General features: G+C 47.7%; 1 protein-coding gene across 8 annotated transcripts in view; it reads left to right on the forward strand.

Annotated features, from left to right (window-relative positions):
* The window catches only part of PRR5L (proline rich 5 like), a 72,425-nt gene that overhangs the window by 10,638 nt on the left and 44,282 nt on the right, over positions 1-17,505 (forward strand). For 4 of the 8 annotated variants that reach the window (XM_024752557.1, XM_024752552.1, XM_024752558.1 and 1 more), the window contains exons 2-3: positions 10,839-11,126; positions 12,814-12,894. In XM_024752557.1, coding sequence (XP_024608325.1) covers positions 10,963-11,126; positions 12,814-12,894 — 245 coding nt within the window. In that variant the 5' untranslated portion in view covers positions 10,839-10,962. Of the gene's footprint in view, positions 1-950; positions 1,059-1,081; positions 1,167-1,240; positions 1,367-5,608; positions 6,041-10,838; positions 11,127-12,813; positions 12,895-17,505 lie in introns of those variants that run through there. The other 4 variants (XM_024752553.1, XM_024752554.1, XM_024752556.1 and 1 more) reach the window with 4 other exon arrangements.

The raw sequence follows: 17,505 nt of genomic DNA on the forward strand, positions 1-17,505 counted from the left end.
TGTCACCCCCCAGGGATTTATGTATGTTCCATGTCAGCGATGTAATTGCAGACATCACGGTCGGTCTCGGCTACTGCTGGTGTCTAGCCTTTTGGTTTATCATCTGGGAGGCACTGCAGAATTGCTCTGGGTGGTGTTTATAGGCCACACCCAAACAATTTGCACTCCAAGAACCTCCCTCTTCAAAGTGAGGCTTATAGAGGAGTAGATAAGATGTGTGGTTATTCCCCACAGTTCTGCTTGACTTGTATCACAGGAGGGGATTTTTCTGGTGATTATACTGTGGTTTGAGGCCTGGGTGATGATGACGATGGGATGAAATAATCACTTCTAGATGGATCTGAATTGTCAGTGCTCTGAGTCCTGTGGACATTTAGGCAACACTTTGAAACAGAGAAACACGCGCCTGCACCCTGTTGGTGCCGATATTTACTCTTGCACAGATTCAGGCTCCCAGACTCTTCTGTCTGCGCTCGGTTTCCAGTGGAGCGCTGAGAAAGTTGCCTCATTCTTCCTGTTGAGCCTTTTCCATAGTCCAGACTTGACCCTTAACATTTTCTTGTTTGTGGGAGTGTCTGTCTCTCGGCTGTCTTTTGTCTCCTCAAAGTTGCGAAGTTTTGTCCTCAATCCCAACGAGTGTGCTGTGCTCTGCGGCAGTCACCTTCCTCTGCTGTGTTTGTAGGATCCACTGACCAGCGTGCAGACCCAGGACTCTGTGCCCGCGTGACCCAGGTCCAATAATGCTAAGGCGGACCCCAGTTCAGGCAGAAGGAAGGGCATTTTTCTGCTCTTTCTGCTGGCTTAGAAGTCCACATTTCATCCCATCATTCAAAATTATTTACTGGGCACCTTTTATGTGCCCAGCACTGTGTTCATAGCGGGATACAGCAGTGAACGAGACAAGCAAGGTCTTACAGGTCTTTAAGGAACTTACGTGCTCTCGGGGCCAGTCAGACAGTGAACAAGTAAACACAATGACTTCAGCTCGCTTGAAGGTACCATGAAGAAACGAAGCTTCCTTCCTGTAAGGGACAGAGCATACAGGCTGCCTGAACCTGGTAAGAAGCTGTGGGTGATGGTTGAGAAGGGAAGGCATGGGTGGTGACTGTGTGGCAGACGGGAATGCTGTTAAAACAGAGGGTTGGGAGTTCAGGCCCTGGAATCAGGTAGGATTTGACTTTTGGTCCCGCTTAGTAGTCTTCTGACCTTGGGCAAGTTAATTTCCAGGCTTCAGTTTCTTCCTCTGCAAAATGGGAATAACAAAACCTACTTCCTGTAGGTTGGTTTAGGGTGGAAATGAACTAAGGTGATAGATGCCTGTAGAGGCCCGGCCCCATGCCACCGTCATGACCAGCCCCTGACGATGGTTAGTATATTCTTAAGAGCAACACCAATAGTAAAATCGGCGTGGTAGGCAATTGATTTGCAAAATGGTCCCACTGCTCTTAAAAACCTACTTCTGACTTGGTTTCCATCCCATGGGCGGAGGCTGGGTAGTTCAAATCTGGTTTCCTAGGTTGGCTTAGAGGGTTCTGTTTGGTGTGTGTTTCTTTTAGTGAAATCCCAGGTGCTGCTGGCTCTCCTTGGTGAAGAGTATACCTCGGTGTGTATGTGATATGGGGGTGGGGGGTTGCTTGTGGCTCTACCGAGGAATTGATGATGGGGTAAGAGTGAGATAAGAGAGAGAACTGATTGGTTAAAGAGGCTGGTCAACTAGATGATGTGGCAGGTAGGAGCTGATGCATTGGTCGAGGGCTGGTTCTGTGTATGCACTGTGTCAGGGTCTGATCCCCCTCCAAGTCTGTCAAAGGCACCCAGTTTTTGTGTGGCTTACAGGGTAGGGACTGAATGCATGGCTGGTGATGCTGAGAGGTTATCATGGCCATCAGCAAAGCCAAACTCTTAACTAGCTGAGAAGTCAATAGATTTAGGGAAGGGAAGTGACTTACCCAAGGCCACAGCGGCTGGGTAAGTGCTGGCTTACGTTACACCCCCGTTAGGCTCTGGGTAAAAGGTGTGAGAAGGTTTGGTGGTCATAGCTGCGATGGGATAAAATAAAGGTCACCAACCTATATGTGAGGTCCCCAAAGTGTTAGTCGGCCTGGTGAATTAGTTGCCAATACTTACATATCAAATGATTTCAACATTTTAAAAAGTCTGGATTTGGGGCTTCTCTTCGAAAATTCAGATCTGGGACTGTTGGGCTTTTATACTGAGATGGCAAAAACCAGATTGGATTGAGCAATGGCTGGCTCCTTTAGCCTGGGTTGGTCCTGCCCACTCTCTGGGATGTGCCAGGCTTAGCCCTTTGGGCTTGTTTGTGATGCATGATGCAAAGACGGAAAGAAATTGGTTCTTCCTTTCATCTTCTTTTCTTACCAGGGTTTATTTTCTGGCCCACGTATCCCTAACAAGGCAGCTCCTGAATAGATAAATTTGCGTTGAATGAATGAGTGAATGGATAGTTATGGATAGAGGGCTGCACTGGGGAACAGGAGCCAGGTTTGAATCCTGACTTCCCCCCATAGCTGAGTGACTTTGAGCAAATCATATAAGTTCTACTGATTTTTACTTTTGGAGGAGGGAGGGAAGTAGGAGGTGGTCACTGTTGTTTTGACTTATTTATTTGAATACGTAATGCATCTTCATGTTTCAAAATTCAAAAGGTACAAAAGGGTTTATAGAGAAAAGTGTTGCCCTCTGTATCCCTACCACCCGGCTCCTTTCCTGGGGAAAACCTGTGTTACCAGTTCCTGGTTTGTCCTTTCAGAGATACTTTATGCTCATGCAATGAAATATGCAAATACTCTTTTTCATCTTTTTTATGTAGACGGGAGCCTAATATACAAATGATTCTATGTTTAGCTTTTCAACACGCTTCACTCAGAGTGTCCCCTGGAGAGCATCCCCGTCTCTCCCCTTCTTTCTTAGATTCCAGAGTATGGGATACCATAGTTGACATAGTCAGTCCCCTGTTGCTGTGCATTTAGGGTCTTCCCAACCCATTGCTGTTATGAAGAAGGCTGTAGTAAAAACCCTGGTTCCATAAGCCACTTGACATGCCTGGAATAACATTACTGGGAGTAGACTTGCTGTGTCTGAGGGTACAGCCGTTGTTATTTTGGTAGACCTTGTCAAATTTCCCTCCATAGCAGTTGCCCCAGACTGCTGTCCCTCCAGCAGGGCATGAGAGTGCCTGTTGCCCCACACCATGGCTGGGTGTCACCTTTTGGGACCTATGAGGGCTTCGTGAAGAGCAGTGTTCTATAAAAATTTTAATACTAGCTACAATTTGGGGGACCCCTACTGTGGGCCAGGCCAAGGTCTGGGCTGTCTCATTTAATGTTAACAACATCGAGGTAAGTATCACAGTCATTTGACAGATGAGGAAACTGAGATTCAGAGAAGTTGAGCCATTTATCCAGGTCACCCAGTTAATAAATTGTAGAGGCTGGATTTGAACCCGTGTTTGTCAGATTTCAATACCAGGATGTTTTCATACAGTAAAGCCGTATGTAATTTGAGGTGTTGGTATCCTCAGCTGACACTCGCTTATAGTTTCTGTGTCTCCCAGCAATAGTACCTCTCAGGGGGCTGGTTCATTTGCTCATTTATCAAGTATCTGTGGAATTCCTGCACTATACCAAGCTCTGGGGATGCACTTGAGAACAAGAGAGACATAGTCCTTGACCTTATGGACCTCATAAAAACAATAAGAAACAATTCTGTAGTGATTTATTGGGGTAGATTGTGATACGACAACAAAGGAGGTGAGGAGGGTGCTCTATGGGGTGATGTGACCTGATCATGGGGGAGGGGGAGGAGGGCCTTTCTGAGCAAAGGAAGTTTAGACAATAAAGGGTGTATAAGTTTGAGCCTGGAGAAGTGAGTGGGAAGTATTTCACACAGAGGGTACAGCATGTGCAAAGGTCCTGGGGCAGGAAAGAGTGGGTGGTATTAGGGGAAATGAAGGAAAGTCAGTGAGTTGGCATGCAGAGTGAAGGGAGGTGAGAGTGTGAGGTTGGGGTTTGGGGATTTATTCTAAGACCTGTGGGGAGCCTTTGATGTCATTGAAGCAACATCAGCCATAAGCATCACAGGCACTGGGCTGTCGGGTTCTTGTCCTAAGCAGCACCTCCATTTCCTTCTCTGTAAGATGGGGATGGCGATGGCACACAGGGCTTTCCAAACATTTTGAACGTTACAGACAGTAGGAAATACTGGTACATTTAGACTCAGTACGAGTACACGTGTAATATACACGTTTCTCCCAAATGCAGTGCACTCTGATATTTTCTGTTCTAATCTATATCATTAAAGGTTTTTGGTCAAGATCCCCTAAATTTATTCTAGAAACACCGAGATAATACATGTCCAGTGCCTGCACCTTACTTCGCCCTCAGCAAACGTGCTGTCATTCTCCGCTCTCATCATTATAAAGATCTCTCTGGCCACAGTTGGAGAATGGATGGGTGAAGTTGAATGACAGTATCTAAATCCTGACGCAGCTTAAGGACATTGCCTCTTCATTTCTGTGTTTGTGTCCCAGGGAAGGAGCTCCACACTGGGCTTCCTGCCTGCGGGGTCTCCTGGGGGCGGGGGTGGGGGGACGTGTCAGATGGGCTTTCTGTCTGGTTTCCCTGGGAACTGGTTTCTCCTCGTTTTCCATTTTCTGGGCGGCCACATCAGACTGAGTACCCAGTTTTCTTTGACTTCTTTGTTATTTACACTCAGAATGGCTTTTTCCTGGAAGCCTCAGAGTCATTATAAGCCACCCACTTCTTTATTTTAAGTTGTGCCATGGTCCTACTTCCCTTTTCAGAGTCGAGGGTTGGAGCCTTAGTAGAATTCATTTGCATTTTCCACTGAGTGTACCACCTTCTTCTGCCTACTGGCCTGGTCCGAAAGCTGCAACCCCTCCCCGTGCCCTGGCCCTGGAAGCTGGGAGGAGAAGGCAAGAAGCCACATTCTTTTTCTCCAAGAGACACATTCTGGATCGTGAGTGCAGAGGTTTCCAAAGAGACCCCTGTGCAGTGAGCCTGGGAGAGCAAGGCCAGTGACAGCACCCAGTAACCCTCTAACTGCCTCACGCTTCATGGACACAGGACCCCGGCTTTCCAGATTACTGAAGTGAATGCTTCCAGCACCCGAAACTTAACCCCTTAAACCATCTTAGAAGCACATTTTTTCTAAATGTTAGTAACCTCATCGGTCCTTCACAAGGGAATATCTACTGAGACACTGTGGCTTCTGTAACTCAGAGACTTTAGGCAAAGAAGGTTTTGTGGCGGTGACAATGATGATGGTGGTGGTTGTAGCTGAAGTGTGTCCCCCCCAAATTCATGTGTTGAGACCTAGCCCCTAGTACTTTCGAATGTGACTGTATTTGGAGATGGGGCCTTTACAGAGGTGACTGAGTTAAAATGAGCTTGTTAGGGTGGGCCCTAATCCAATCTGACTGGTGTCCTCATAAGAAGAGAAGATTTGGACACACAAAGAGACACAGGGGATGCATATACACAGAGGAAAGGCCACGTGAGGACACAGGGAGAAGGTGACCATCTGCAAGCCAAGGAGAGAGGCCTCAGGAGAAACCGACCTTGCTGACGCCTTGATCTTGAACTTGCGTCTCCTGAACTGCGAGAAAATAAATTTCTGTTGCTTTAACCATCCCATCTGTGGCATTTGGTTATAGCAGACTGAGCTAATACAGCAGTGATGGTGGCAGTAATAAAAATAAACAATAGGTAGCATGTATCGAGTACTTGCCGCATACCAAGACTATTTTAAGCCTTACTTGAATCATCTCATCCAGCCCCCCACCAATCCGAAATCGCCTGCCTTGGCTGGAAGTGGTGACGTGGGGCCTGGCTCTGGCCCCTTTGCTCTGAACCGCCACTGCACCTGTGGTAGCACCTGCATAGTTCCGGGAACCATGTCAAGCGCCTCGTAGATAATCTTTCTCATCGGCACCACAACTCTCCAAGTTCCCGTGTTTTAGATGTAGAGACTGCAGTTTAGAGCGGTTCAGGGACACAGAGTGAGTATATTCTCTTTCTGTTGGCTGCAATAACAAATTCCCACAACCTTGGTGGCTTAGAACATCAGAGATGTATTCTCTCACAGTTCTGGAGTCGAAAGTCCAGAATCAATGTGTCACGGGTCACACTCCTTCCAGAGGCTCTAGGGGTGAATCTCTTTTTCTTTTTTTCACAGTATACCAACTTCTAGCTGCATTGGGAGAATCTATTTCTTTCCTCTCTCAGCTTCCTCTGGTGGCTGCCAGCATTCCTTGGCTTGTGGCTGTATCTCTCCAGTCTCTGACTCCATCTTCATACCTTCTCTGTGTGTATCTGTGCCTTCTCCTCTTCTGTCTCCAATCTCCTGCATCCCTCTTATCAGGATACATGTCATTGTATTTATGGGCCCACCTGGATAATCCAGGCTAAGCTCCTACTCTCAAGATCCTTGACCTAATCACATCTTTTGCCACCCGAGGTAATATTCACAGGTTCTAAGAACTGAAAAGTGACTATATCTTTGGGGGCCAGTTTTTCTGCCTCATACAGTCAGTGAGTGGCAGAATGAGCCTTGATGCCAGGGTTTGTCTGATTCCACAGCTTCTAGTGACCACTGCTCCTTCAGAACTACAGGCATTCGCATTAATTTTAATGGTATGTTAACTCTTCCATTTAGGGGGTACCATACTTGATTTAACCTTTCCCCTTTGGGTGGGTATTTCGGTAGTTTCCAGTTTTTCGTTACTGCAAAGAATGAGCACGTCTGCCAGTCTTTGGGGACACGTGACCATGTCTGTAGGGTGCATTCTTAGAAGTGGAACTGCTGGGCCAAAGGGCTGGTAATTCTTAGCTTGTTTCACTACTCTGTGACCAACACCCACCCCCACTGCAGCCCAGAAAGAACGCTGCAGGAAAGGAGTTGAGAGGCATCAGGCCTCAATAAATAACATCGTGAGTTACCAAAGACCCTAATGCACTGTGACCGCCACGGGAGCTCAGAGGCCTGGCCTGCTGCCAAGTGGAGTATTTTCCAGATGTTTGTGAGGTCGCCATAAGCTAGAGGAAGCGTTGCTCTGTGTCTACTGCTGTCATTGCTTGGAGATTTAGAAGTAACAACAAGTTATTTTATTTATTTGACAAGCACTTATGAAGCATTTGCTCTTTGCCATGCGCTGTTCTATCTAAGTGCTTTACAAATATGTACTCACTTTATCCTCCTTCAACCCTGAGGTTGTCATGCTAGCAAGCTCATCTCTTGCAGGGGGAAATGGAGCCTCAGAGAGGTCAAGAAACTTGCCAAGGTCACACAGGTGGCTTGTGGCTGAATCTCTCTAGTCTCTGACTTCATCTTCATATCTTCTCTGTGTGTATCTGTGTCTTCTCCTCTTCTGTCTCCCATCTCCTGCATCCCTCTTATCAGGATACATGTCATTGTATTTATGGGCCCACCTGGATAATCCAGGCTAAGCTCCTACTCTCAAGATCCTTGACCTAATCACATCTTTTGCCACCCGAGGTAATATTCACAGGTTCTAAGAACTAAAAAGTGACTATATCTTTGGGGGCCAGTTTTTCTGCCTCATACAGTCAGTGAGTGGCAGAATGAGCATTGATGCCAGGGTCTCCCTACTGAGTAAGTTTCCCTACTGTGACAGTGCTTGTCATGTCAGGCAGGCAGTGGTGCCTTATTAGCTGCTGTCTTTTTCTTCATTTTTATCTTGAGCACTGCGCTTAGACTTGAGGTAACAGAGATGAGTAAGTCCCGATGCCCATCTTCAAGGAGTTTACAAATGGCTTAGGTGGGAATCAGGGAACCTGAGTTCTAGCCAGTCCTGGCTCTCTCCTACCTCAGACACATTGGACGTTTCCCTGCTCCTCTGGGCCTCACTTTTTCTTTTTTTTTTTGCGGTACGGGGTCCTCTCACCGTTGTGGCCTCTCCCGTTGCGGAGCACAGGCTCCGGACGCGCATGCTCAGCGGCCATGGCTCACAGGCCTAGCCGCTCCACGGCACGTGGGATCTTCCTGGACCGGGGCACGAACCCATGTCCCCTGCATCGGCAGGCGGACTCTCAACCACTGCGCCACCAGGGAAGCCCTGGGCCTCACTTTTGTCACCTGTAAATGGGGGCCTGGACTGGCTTCTCCCCAAAGCCCCATCCGTCTTGTCACTTTCTGATTTGTCCTATTTAGGTCAGGACAAACCCATGTCTGAGGAGCCAGCGCCATAGCAGGTGGATGCAGGGTGTGTCAGCTTTTCCCTTTAGACTGCTCTTGTCAGCACGCCCAGCAGCTTCCTCTGCGTGCTCTGGGGAGTCCTCTTGGCTCCGTCCAGAAGTGAGAATTGTTGAGACCCAGACAACTTTGCATTGTCTGTATCTGAGGGTGGCAGGTTTTGCCGGCGACGAATGAGTCAGAGGTGCTGCTTGTTGTGTGTTACTGTGGGGCTAATGCAAGGCCGAGGAGGCTGTGGTCATCATCCCTTTGGCTGAAAATTACCCTTAGTTAAAAAGGTCACGTGTGTGCATGGGTCTGCCCATGCGTCTTGCTGGATGCACACACGGCTTGGAGCAGGCGGCCTGGTGGGAGGCGTGAACTGAGAAGTCGGGCGGGGCCCGGGTGGGGATGGGAGCCCACCCTGGGACCCTCAGTGTCGCCCAGCCTCCTGGAGAAGTGGTGTTTCAACAGGAAGCCGGAAGCTGAACCCCTTATCGATCCGTTCTGCTCACCTTTCTACTTCCCCGTACAAGTGCCCCTGAGTGGGAGGCAACGGCATCACCTGGAGTTTAGGATGCTCATAAAAGGAGTTAATAGCCCGTAATTACACAGATAAATTGCACTTAACAGGCCCATTTAAAGAAGGGCAGTGAAACAGAGCCTCTCTTAATAGTGTGACCTTTACCGGGCAAATCAAATCCCAAAGCCGGCTAGTTTCAGGCTTCCGAAGGGGCTTCTGTGGTTGTATTACTTCTTTGCCTCACTCACTGATTTGCACAGATCTTTCCACCTTGCAGGGGCACTTGGGGAAGTATGAGACCGTCTGAAACTGAGCGGGCTTGTTACAACTTCCCCAGCATTTACTGGTAAAGTTTAGTCACTATTTGCTCAGTCTGAGAATGGGTCGAAGGGCAGGAGATTGTAAAAGAAAATGGGACACAAGTCTGCTTTCCTTTAAAAAACTGTAAGAGGTGGGCGGAGTCATTCCGTTTTTGGCTCTTGGTTTTACAAGTTCACTGTCACTGTGCCACAGTGCTAGGACCGCCCACACCCTCTGGATGGACGGCCTCTGTGCCCATCTAGCGGCCTCACTCCCCTTCTGACCAGAGCAGCATGTTTCATTAGAAGGAGGCACCTCGGTTCCTCCTTTTTCTGACGCTGCAGTTGGACCTGCAGAACCTACCCCTCCTGCCAACCTGAAAGTTGGCATTTATGGCTGGAATGTCTTTTTCTTTCAGCATTGTTTTCGGGGTCATAGCAGAGTAAGCTGGTGAGAGAGGTGCCAGTGAGAATACTTCTGGGCTAAACCTTAAAGCCTTGGAAGGGAAAAGTAACTATGACCTTGGTGGTTTCCTTCTGTCCTTCACTCTGACCAGTTTCAAAACTCACTTTAAGTTGTCAGTTTGGACTTGAGGCTCACTAAAGATGAAAAGACTGAAAGGACAGGTTTAAAAGTGCCGAGGAAAGAAGGAGATGAGTCTGGACAGAAACAGCTGATGCTTGAGAGCCTTGGGTCTGCTGTTCTGCTGGGCATGTCACACCATCTCATTTCCTCTCTCGTCAGTCCTGGGAAGTTGGCAGTGCTAACAGGTGTGGACTCTCAGACTTAATGAACTCAAAGTCACACAGCTTGGGAGTGGCCTTGTTAAGACTCAAACCCAGATTCACTCAAAGTCACGGCCATTAACCATGAAGCCTTAAAGGCTTCCAGGAGACAGTATCCTTGAACCCAACCCTTCAGGGTAAGTTAGATTTAGACAAGCAGAGAGGAAGAGGGAGGGGGTTCTGGGCAAGGGAAACGGTAGATACAATCAAAAGCCTGGGAGGGAGTCAGCCTGGCATGGAGCATTGCCTGCCAGTTGTGAGCTCCATGGGGCAGGGACCATATTCTCCAGGGCCACCATTGTATCCCCAGTACCTGAGTGCCTGGAGCATAGTAGGTGCTCAATAAATATTTATTGTGTGAACAAATACATGACCAGTCATCTTCCTCATGAGCCTCTGGAAGGCAGGGACTAGGTCTTAGAAATCTTTGGATGCCCCACAGCTCACATGGTTAATAAATAGTAACCAATAAATATGTTCTGATGGAATGAATGAATGAACAGCAGGTAAGAGAGAGTGAGGAGCTGGGCCTGAGTGAAGAGGTACTGACACTTTGGGAAATACTGAGCAATACACGTGGGCTCTCGTGGTCAGGGCATGTCATGGACGGTCTTCAGTGCCAGGACAAGGAACTCTTGTGTTCTCTGTTCTTTAAAAAGCCATCTCTTAACGCACAGCATCGTGGGGTCTACAGAAACCCAGCCAGCACCCAAACTCTGATGAGCGCGCATGGGAACCAAGTCAAGTCCAGCTTAGAAATCACTTTTCTGTAGGACTGGCCTCAACCCACTGTCGCTGGCTTCCCATTTTGGGAAGTGACCAAAACTAACAAGAGGCCTGTAAACACTTGTGAATGGGACCCTGCAGGGTATAGATAGTGCTGTGGGGTCCTGGAATTGTTTTTAGGATAGTTTGGCCAGGAAGCCCCAGCCAACTTCCTCCAAGTTGGGGTCTGCTCAGCCTAGGCGTTTTCAACAAAAGCTGCTCTCTCTTTTCAGGTGTTGGCTCACGTTGTGGTTTTGAGAAAGCCTGAGGGCCAGAAAGCGGTCCTGGGAGAAGCCCTCTGGGTGGGCAGTCGGAACCTTCAGGTCCAGAGGAGAAGCCGTCCCCTCACCTGGACTTATGACCCGCAGCTTCGCCCCCAGCCTGCCTGTCGAGTTCCCCAAGATGGGCTCTTTCCGCAGGCCCAGACCGCGCTTCATGAGCTCCCCGGCGCTCAGCGACTTGCCCCGCTTCCAGGCAGCCCGCCAGGCTCTGCAGCTGAGCTCCAACTCGGCCTGGAACAGGTACAGGAGGCACGGGTGGGCAGAGGGGCACTGCCAGCACCAGAGCAGGGCCAGGGGCTGGCTGAGCTTCAGCATCTCCTGATATCTTAGCTCCAGAAGGTCGTGAGTATAGGGTTGATTGATGAAGAGCGTGCTTTCCCTACGGCAGCTGTATCCATTAGCTTTCCTTTATTAAAAAATTTTTTTCTTTTTTTATTGAAGTCTAGTTGATTTACAATGTTGTGTTAGTTTCAGGTGCACAGCAAAGTGATTCAGTTTTCTTTTTTCTGATTGTGTTCCATTATAGGTTATTCCAAGATATTGAATATCGTTCCCTGTGCTATACAGTAAATCCTTGTTGCTTATTTATTTTATGTATAGGAGTTTGTGAATCCCATACTCCTAATTTGTCCCTCTCCCCCTCCCTCTCCCCAGCTTTCCTTGTTTTAGTAGAGGGAAAGCGGACCACTGGGGGCCTCTGGGCTCTCAGAGTCAGTTAACCAGCCCGGGACAGTTGGATCAGAACTTACAGTTACCGTTCATGCCCATTAGTCACACGCCAATTGTAAGAGGACCCGGGGGTGGGAACATATAAGTAACCTCAAGTCACCTGTTACCCCTTCGGAGAGCTAAGACAGTATCTGTGAAAAGCTAACTAAGCAGCGTAAACCAGGGGTGATCCATACCTGGGAGCCACAGGTGGCTGGGAGAGGAGACACTTAGCCTTTGTAAGGCGTTCAGCTGAACGAACTATTGTGCACCCAGCACCGAGTAGAGACTGAATCCGTCGTACGTCTCGCCCTTCTCTGAGCTGTTTTTCAAATCTGTGTGGTTCCTTTTTGGATAAATCAATGCATCATTATTTTAAAGCATTATGGAATTCTTTGTCATTTGGATTATTATGGATTTTTCAATGAATGCCCAACCCTTATGATGGGGAGGGAGGAGGTGTCCGAAATGTTTTGATGTTAAATGGAGGCTTGTTCATTTAAAAAGGCCTAGAACCTTTGGTAAAGACAAGCTTGTGATCAGCTCCTTGCTGAAATGTTGGGCTGGGGTCCAGAGAACATAGAGTCAAGACTTACCTGGGCCCCTCAACGGATTAACCCTTCTGCCTAGACAGTGGCAGGAGTGGGAGTGGCAGGGGAAGTGAGGCTAGCCCCTCTGGAGTTCTTCCCAGAGGGTACTAGTAAAAGGCAAGGACAATTAAAATCCATATTTGAAATTTTTTTTAAATTAAACATTTTAAAAAGGCAAGGAATTATCCTTTCCTATTGGCCCTGGGTCTCCAGGCTGCCCTGTGAAGACGGGTCTCCTGAGTGAAAGAACCCCAGACCTGAGTCGTCTCCTGCTTGCAGTTACTGCCACTGGGGATTCTTTCAGGCCCAGCGGTGGTGGCCACGCAGTTTCCTGAGAGTAGATCCCACTGCCTGCCCTTCATTAAGGCCGTCCCCCAGCAGGGCTGCCAGCCTGCGAGAAAGTGCGGGGGGTGGGGAGAGGGCCTACTTTTGGGTCCTCCTGGCCTCAGTCTCCCTTCCTCTCCAAGGACCCTCAGATGGAAGTGACAGATTCCAGGGATAGAAAACATGGCCGTGTTTGTGCCACAGGCTTCCCGGCCCTTCCACTCACCTTCAGCTCTGAGCTGCTTGAGGAAATGGCCCCGGGGAGACAGATCCACTCACCAGGGGTCATTTCTATTTCCCTGCAGCGTCCAGACTGCCGTGATCAATGTCTTTAAAGGGGGCGGTTTGCAAAGCAATGAGCTCTACACACTGAACGAAAACATCAGGTATGTGGCTGGCCAGGCCGGGACCCTCCCACCGTGGGCCTGAGCTGGGGTGGAAGGAGCTACCCCACCCCCAGGCGCTTTACCTTAAGTTCTGTTTTCTGCTTAGTTCCTATTGCTGCTTCTGTTGGATTTAATGAGACTCTTGTAACTGTTAAGTTCTGAGGCCCTTATCTGTCTAGACTTCTGCTCCAGAGAGGGCTCGTCCATTTGTCCATGTAGATAATGTATGTTTGGGTCACTGGGGTGCAGGGGGTAGAGGGTTGACATCTGGTAGCTGCCATTTATTCTGTAAACATTTCTTGTGCCCTGCTTGATTATTAGGTGCCATATTAGGCCAGGATGGCCTAGCAGTTGGTAGCAGACGGCTTGGGATTTTATTACTATCCTTCCTTTTACTAAGTAGCTCGCCAACTTCTCTGTGCCTTGGTTTCCTCTTCTGTGAAGCAGAGATAGGAAATGCACCTACTTCCAATGCACAAGATTCTTGTGAGTTATTGAGTTACTACATAAATAGTCTGTAAGAACAGGGTTGGAACACACCGAGTATTTGGTACTTGGGGCTCTTATCATCATCGTTACTGTCATTGCTGTTAGGTTTTGGTGATGAAACCCTCAACAAGACATGGTCCTTGAGGAGTTTAATGTCTTTGAGAATCTTCCCAGTAGAGTCCACTACTTGTTCTTTCATTCGTCAAATATATGAGTGCCTCCCTATTAGCCAGGCACTGGAAAAACAACAATGAGCAAAGACAGATGTGGCCCCTGCTCTCCTGGAATTTATGTTCAGTTGAGGAGATAATCTTTAGTCAACTGATCACACATGTAAAATGTAATTATGCACCTGTGACGGCTACTCCCACACAGCTGATGTGATGAAAGTGTATGTTAGTGGGACTTGATCTTGCCAAGGAGGCCAGGAATGGTGATTTGATACTTGTGCTGTCATCTGAAGGATCGGTGGGAATTAACTAGATGAAGAGGGCTCCAGGTGGGGGCAACTGCATGTGCAAAGGTCCAGTGGTAGCAACGAGCAAGGAACTGAAAGAAGGCCCACGTGCGCAGAGTACTGGAGGTTGGGTGGTGGTGCGGTTGGGTTTGTGTTTTGGTGAAATGCGGGCAGAGAGGCAAGCAGGGCCCAGAGCCCCGAGGTCTCCTGGGACAGGAGGTTGAACATCAGGTCTTTTAATGCCCTGGTGTTCATTCCTCTTGGATGTGTTAAGTGCAGAACATCAAGGGTGAAGACCTAACCCTGGAATGGGCAGAACATTAAAAACGGCCATTATTCAGGTCTTGTTTACATTTAGTTAAGACCTGTGTTAAGGGTCAGTGAGGTGGTTTTTTTTTTTTTTTTTTTTCAACTGCGCCACCCGGGAAGCCCCCAGTGAGGTGTTTTAAGAGCTCTGCTTTCATTAAAACGTTTAGAGCTTGGAAACAAACAGAGTTGTGTTAAATTTCTAGCCAGGCACTTGAATTTCGCTTAATAATTACACAAATATGGAAAGAAACAATAGAGATCATCTCACCCAAGCCCTCCTTTTACAGAGGAGGAAACTGAGGCCCTGAGATGTTGAGTGACAAGGGCAAAGTTGGGTCGGCCAACCCCCCAGCTTGCAAGAGCTGAAGTTTACTCCAAGAACTAAGATCTCCGTCTTTTCCGTGAACGTTCCTTAGCTCACAATAGATGTATAAATAAATAAAACGGTGACTCAGGAACGTGCTAATTGTTCCTCACATCAGGGGACTGATCCTGAAATTGTACCTAAAACCTTTGTGGGCAGCTAGGAAAAATACGGGCCACGCTAGATTTCAACAGCCCTGTTAACCCCGGGCTGCTCACTCAGAAGCCCGCAGGTACCCAGCAGGTCTAAGTGGGTGAAGCCGGCCTGGAGAGTGGAGGTGAGAGCTCACCCTCTGTCTAAGGGGATCCCCCCCCTGCCCAGAACAATGCAGGTCCAGTGACATACCATCTTATTTCTCAAGAAGAACCAGAAATTGAGATTTTTATGTGAAATTTTGTCTTTTAAATGTTGATAAGTAATCCAAATGTCCCCAAACATTGGTACAGGCCAAACAAAACACATCTGTGGGCTGAATTTGACCAACGGGCTGCCCATTTATGAGATTGGCCATAGCATACATGGGGCGGCATCGCTGATGGGGTGTCGTGTCCCAGATTCTAGCGCTAAGGACACCCAAGTGGGGGAGAAGGGAACTGACGTGGATGGAGGTGCCAGGAAAAGTGCCAGGCACCTTTCACATACATCATATTCAGCCCTCCTCACAGCCCTGAGAGACAATCATTGTTCTCAGTGCATAGCTTATCCACAAAATGATGGGCAAGAGAAACAAAGTAGCTCGTCCAAGGTCACGCAGCTATGAACGATAGAGTCAGGATGTGAACCCCTGTCTGACGTAGGCACCTATGTTAGTTTGCTCAGGCTACCGAATGGTTTTTGTAACCATAGACTGGGAGGCTTAAACGATAGATGCTTATTTCTCACTGTTCTGGAAACTGGGAAGTCCAAGGTCGAGGTGCTGGCAGATTGGGTTCCTGGTGAGAGCTCTCTTCCTGGCCGCCATCTTGCTGTGTCCTCGCACGGCCTCTTTGTGTACGCGATGGGGAGAGAGCAAGCTCTCTGGTGTCCCTTCTTATAAGGATGCTAATCCCAACATGAGTGTTGAGGGTCCAACCTTCATGACCTCATCAGAACCTAATTACTTCCCAAAGGCCCCACCTCCAAATAGTGTCACATTGTGGGTGTAGGGCTTCAACATATGAATTTGGGGGGTGAGGGGACACAATTCAGTCCCCAGTGGAATCTGTGCTCTTTACACTATATCGTAGTGTCAGAGAGAGAGGTTCTAGGCTGGAAGAAGTGTGAAGCCAATGGTCTTGATCTTTCTTTCTGCCTTTGTTCCTTTCCCAAGGCCTCTGGGACTCCATCTGTACCATGTGCTGTGATTCTTAACATCCCTCCAAGGATCACATCACTCCTCCAACACTCCTTTCCAGTATTGGGTTTAGCGGGGGCTGTTGGATGTTCCTTTCTATGTTTGGAGCAATTTTCAGGCTAGTGAGAAACACATATGGTTGGGGTTTGAAAATAATTGCCTGGATGTGAACAGCTCAAAGCTGTCAAAAGCCAGAGCTTCGATGACCATGTCCTGGACCGTCTGCCCTCTGTCCTTCTTTAGGATGGTGGTTAGAACAGAGATGGGCTTTCCCAGCACAGACACTCAGAGTATAACTGAGAACATGAAACACATCCCAGGCATATGTATGACCTGGTCGTCCCAAGTTAAATAAATTGAACCCACGTCTGCAAAAGCCAACATGGGAATAAACACAGCTGCCTTTATTTCAGTAATTAAAACACCAAAACAGACATTCTACTCTCTGGTTACATTTAAATAGACAGGTTTTGGTTTTTCTTCACTCTCTTTTTTCTGTGAAAAGACCTGTTCGCAGAACACAATGGCAAACTGGCCAGCGTTGAGGCCCGACCAGGTGGGGTGAGGGGCAGAGGCGGTAGGGATGAGGGAAGAAGATGCCAAAGGAGAGAAGGCTATTCATCTCAAGCCCATTTTTCAATCAATTATGACAGTTCCATGTGCAAGAAGATCCCTGCCAGATTCGAGAGAATAGTTTAACTTGTTAAGAGAGTGGCTTTTGGATTCAGAGAGACTAGGGATCCAAATTAGACCAGCTGTGTGACATGGGCAAGTTACTTCATTTATCAATCTCTGTTTTTTCTTTTATGAAACGGAGATAATAATGACATGAACATCAGGGAGGTCTGAGACAATGCTAAAAATGTCATTATTACAAGATCTGGTGCCGAATACATGTTAGCCATTATTATTCCTGTTATGAAACTTGAGCAATAATAAAGTGATAAATGCTGGCTGAGTACCATGCGTGAGAGCACAGGGCAGTGTGATGAATTGCCCCATAAACAGTACTGTATACAAAGTTCTCTAGCTGTTTGGATGAGGTGAGCTGACTTTGAACTAGAGAGGTCCAGGACAGGCCCTTCCAAGAATGTGCTGGCCTGGAAGTGTGGGTGAGGCTAAGTTCTTACAAGGAGAGCCAGCTGTTTCTCCTTTCTGCAGAGGAAAGAACAAGAGGAAATGACTCTCTCAGTGCTTCATTCTACTCCAGCCAAACAGTAATAAACTTTGATGGATTATCCAAGTCCAATGTCAAAGCCTAAATCAGCTTTCCCGGGTCACCCCAGCCAGCCCTGGCCATCTTTCTAACTGTGGAGTTAGTATGTTCCCTGGGAAATATGAATTTGTGTAAATATTAGCCAATGCAAAGGATGACCAGGAAGGTAAGTTTTATATAACTGGGTTCTGAAATGCAGTCGTTGCAAACAATTGATCTTTTCTTCTCAGACGTGTCTCCATGTCTTAAAAATGAACTTCAGTTTAAACTTAAGTAGATAGACTTTGGGGTATCTCTGAGGAAGAACTCTGGACTAAGGATGTTCAACTTCTAAAACACATTACTAGATCAAGAGAAGGATGCGGAGACCTTTTTTTTTTTTTTGAAAAAAAGACTGGAAAGTGTCCAGCCATAGTTTACACTTTTATTGAAATGAAAATTAT

The sequence above is a fragment of the Neophocaena asiaeorientalis genome, unplaced genomic scaffold (genome assembly GCF_003031525.2).
Source record: "Neophocaena asiaeorientalis asiaeorientalis breed wild unplaced genomic scaffold, Neophocaena_asiaeorientalis_V1.1 scaffold196, whole genome shotgun sequence".
In the NCBI taxonomy this organism is placed as follows: domain Eukaryota; kingdom Metazoa; phylum Chordata; class Mammalia; order Artiodactyla; family Phocoenidae; genus Neophocaena; species Neophocaena asiaeorientalis.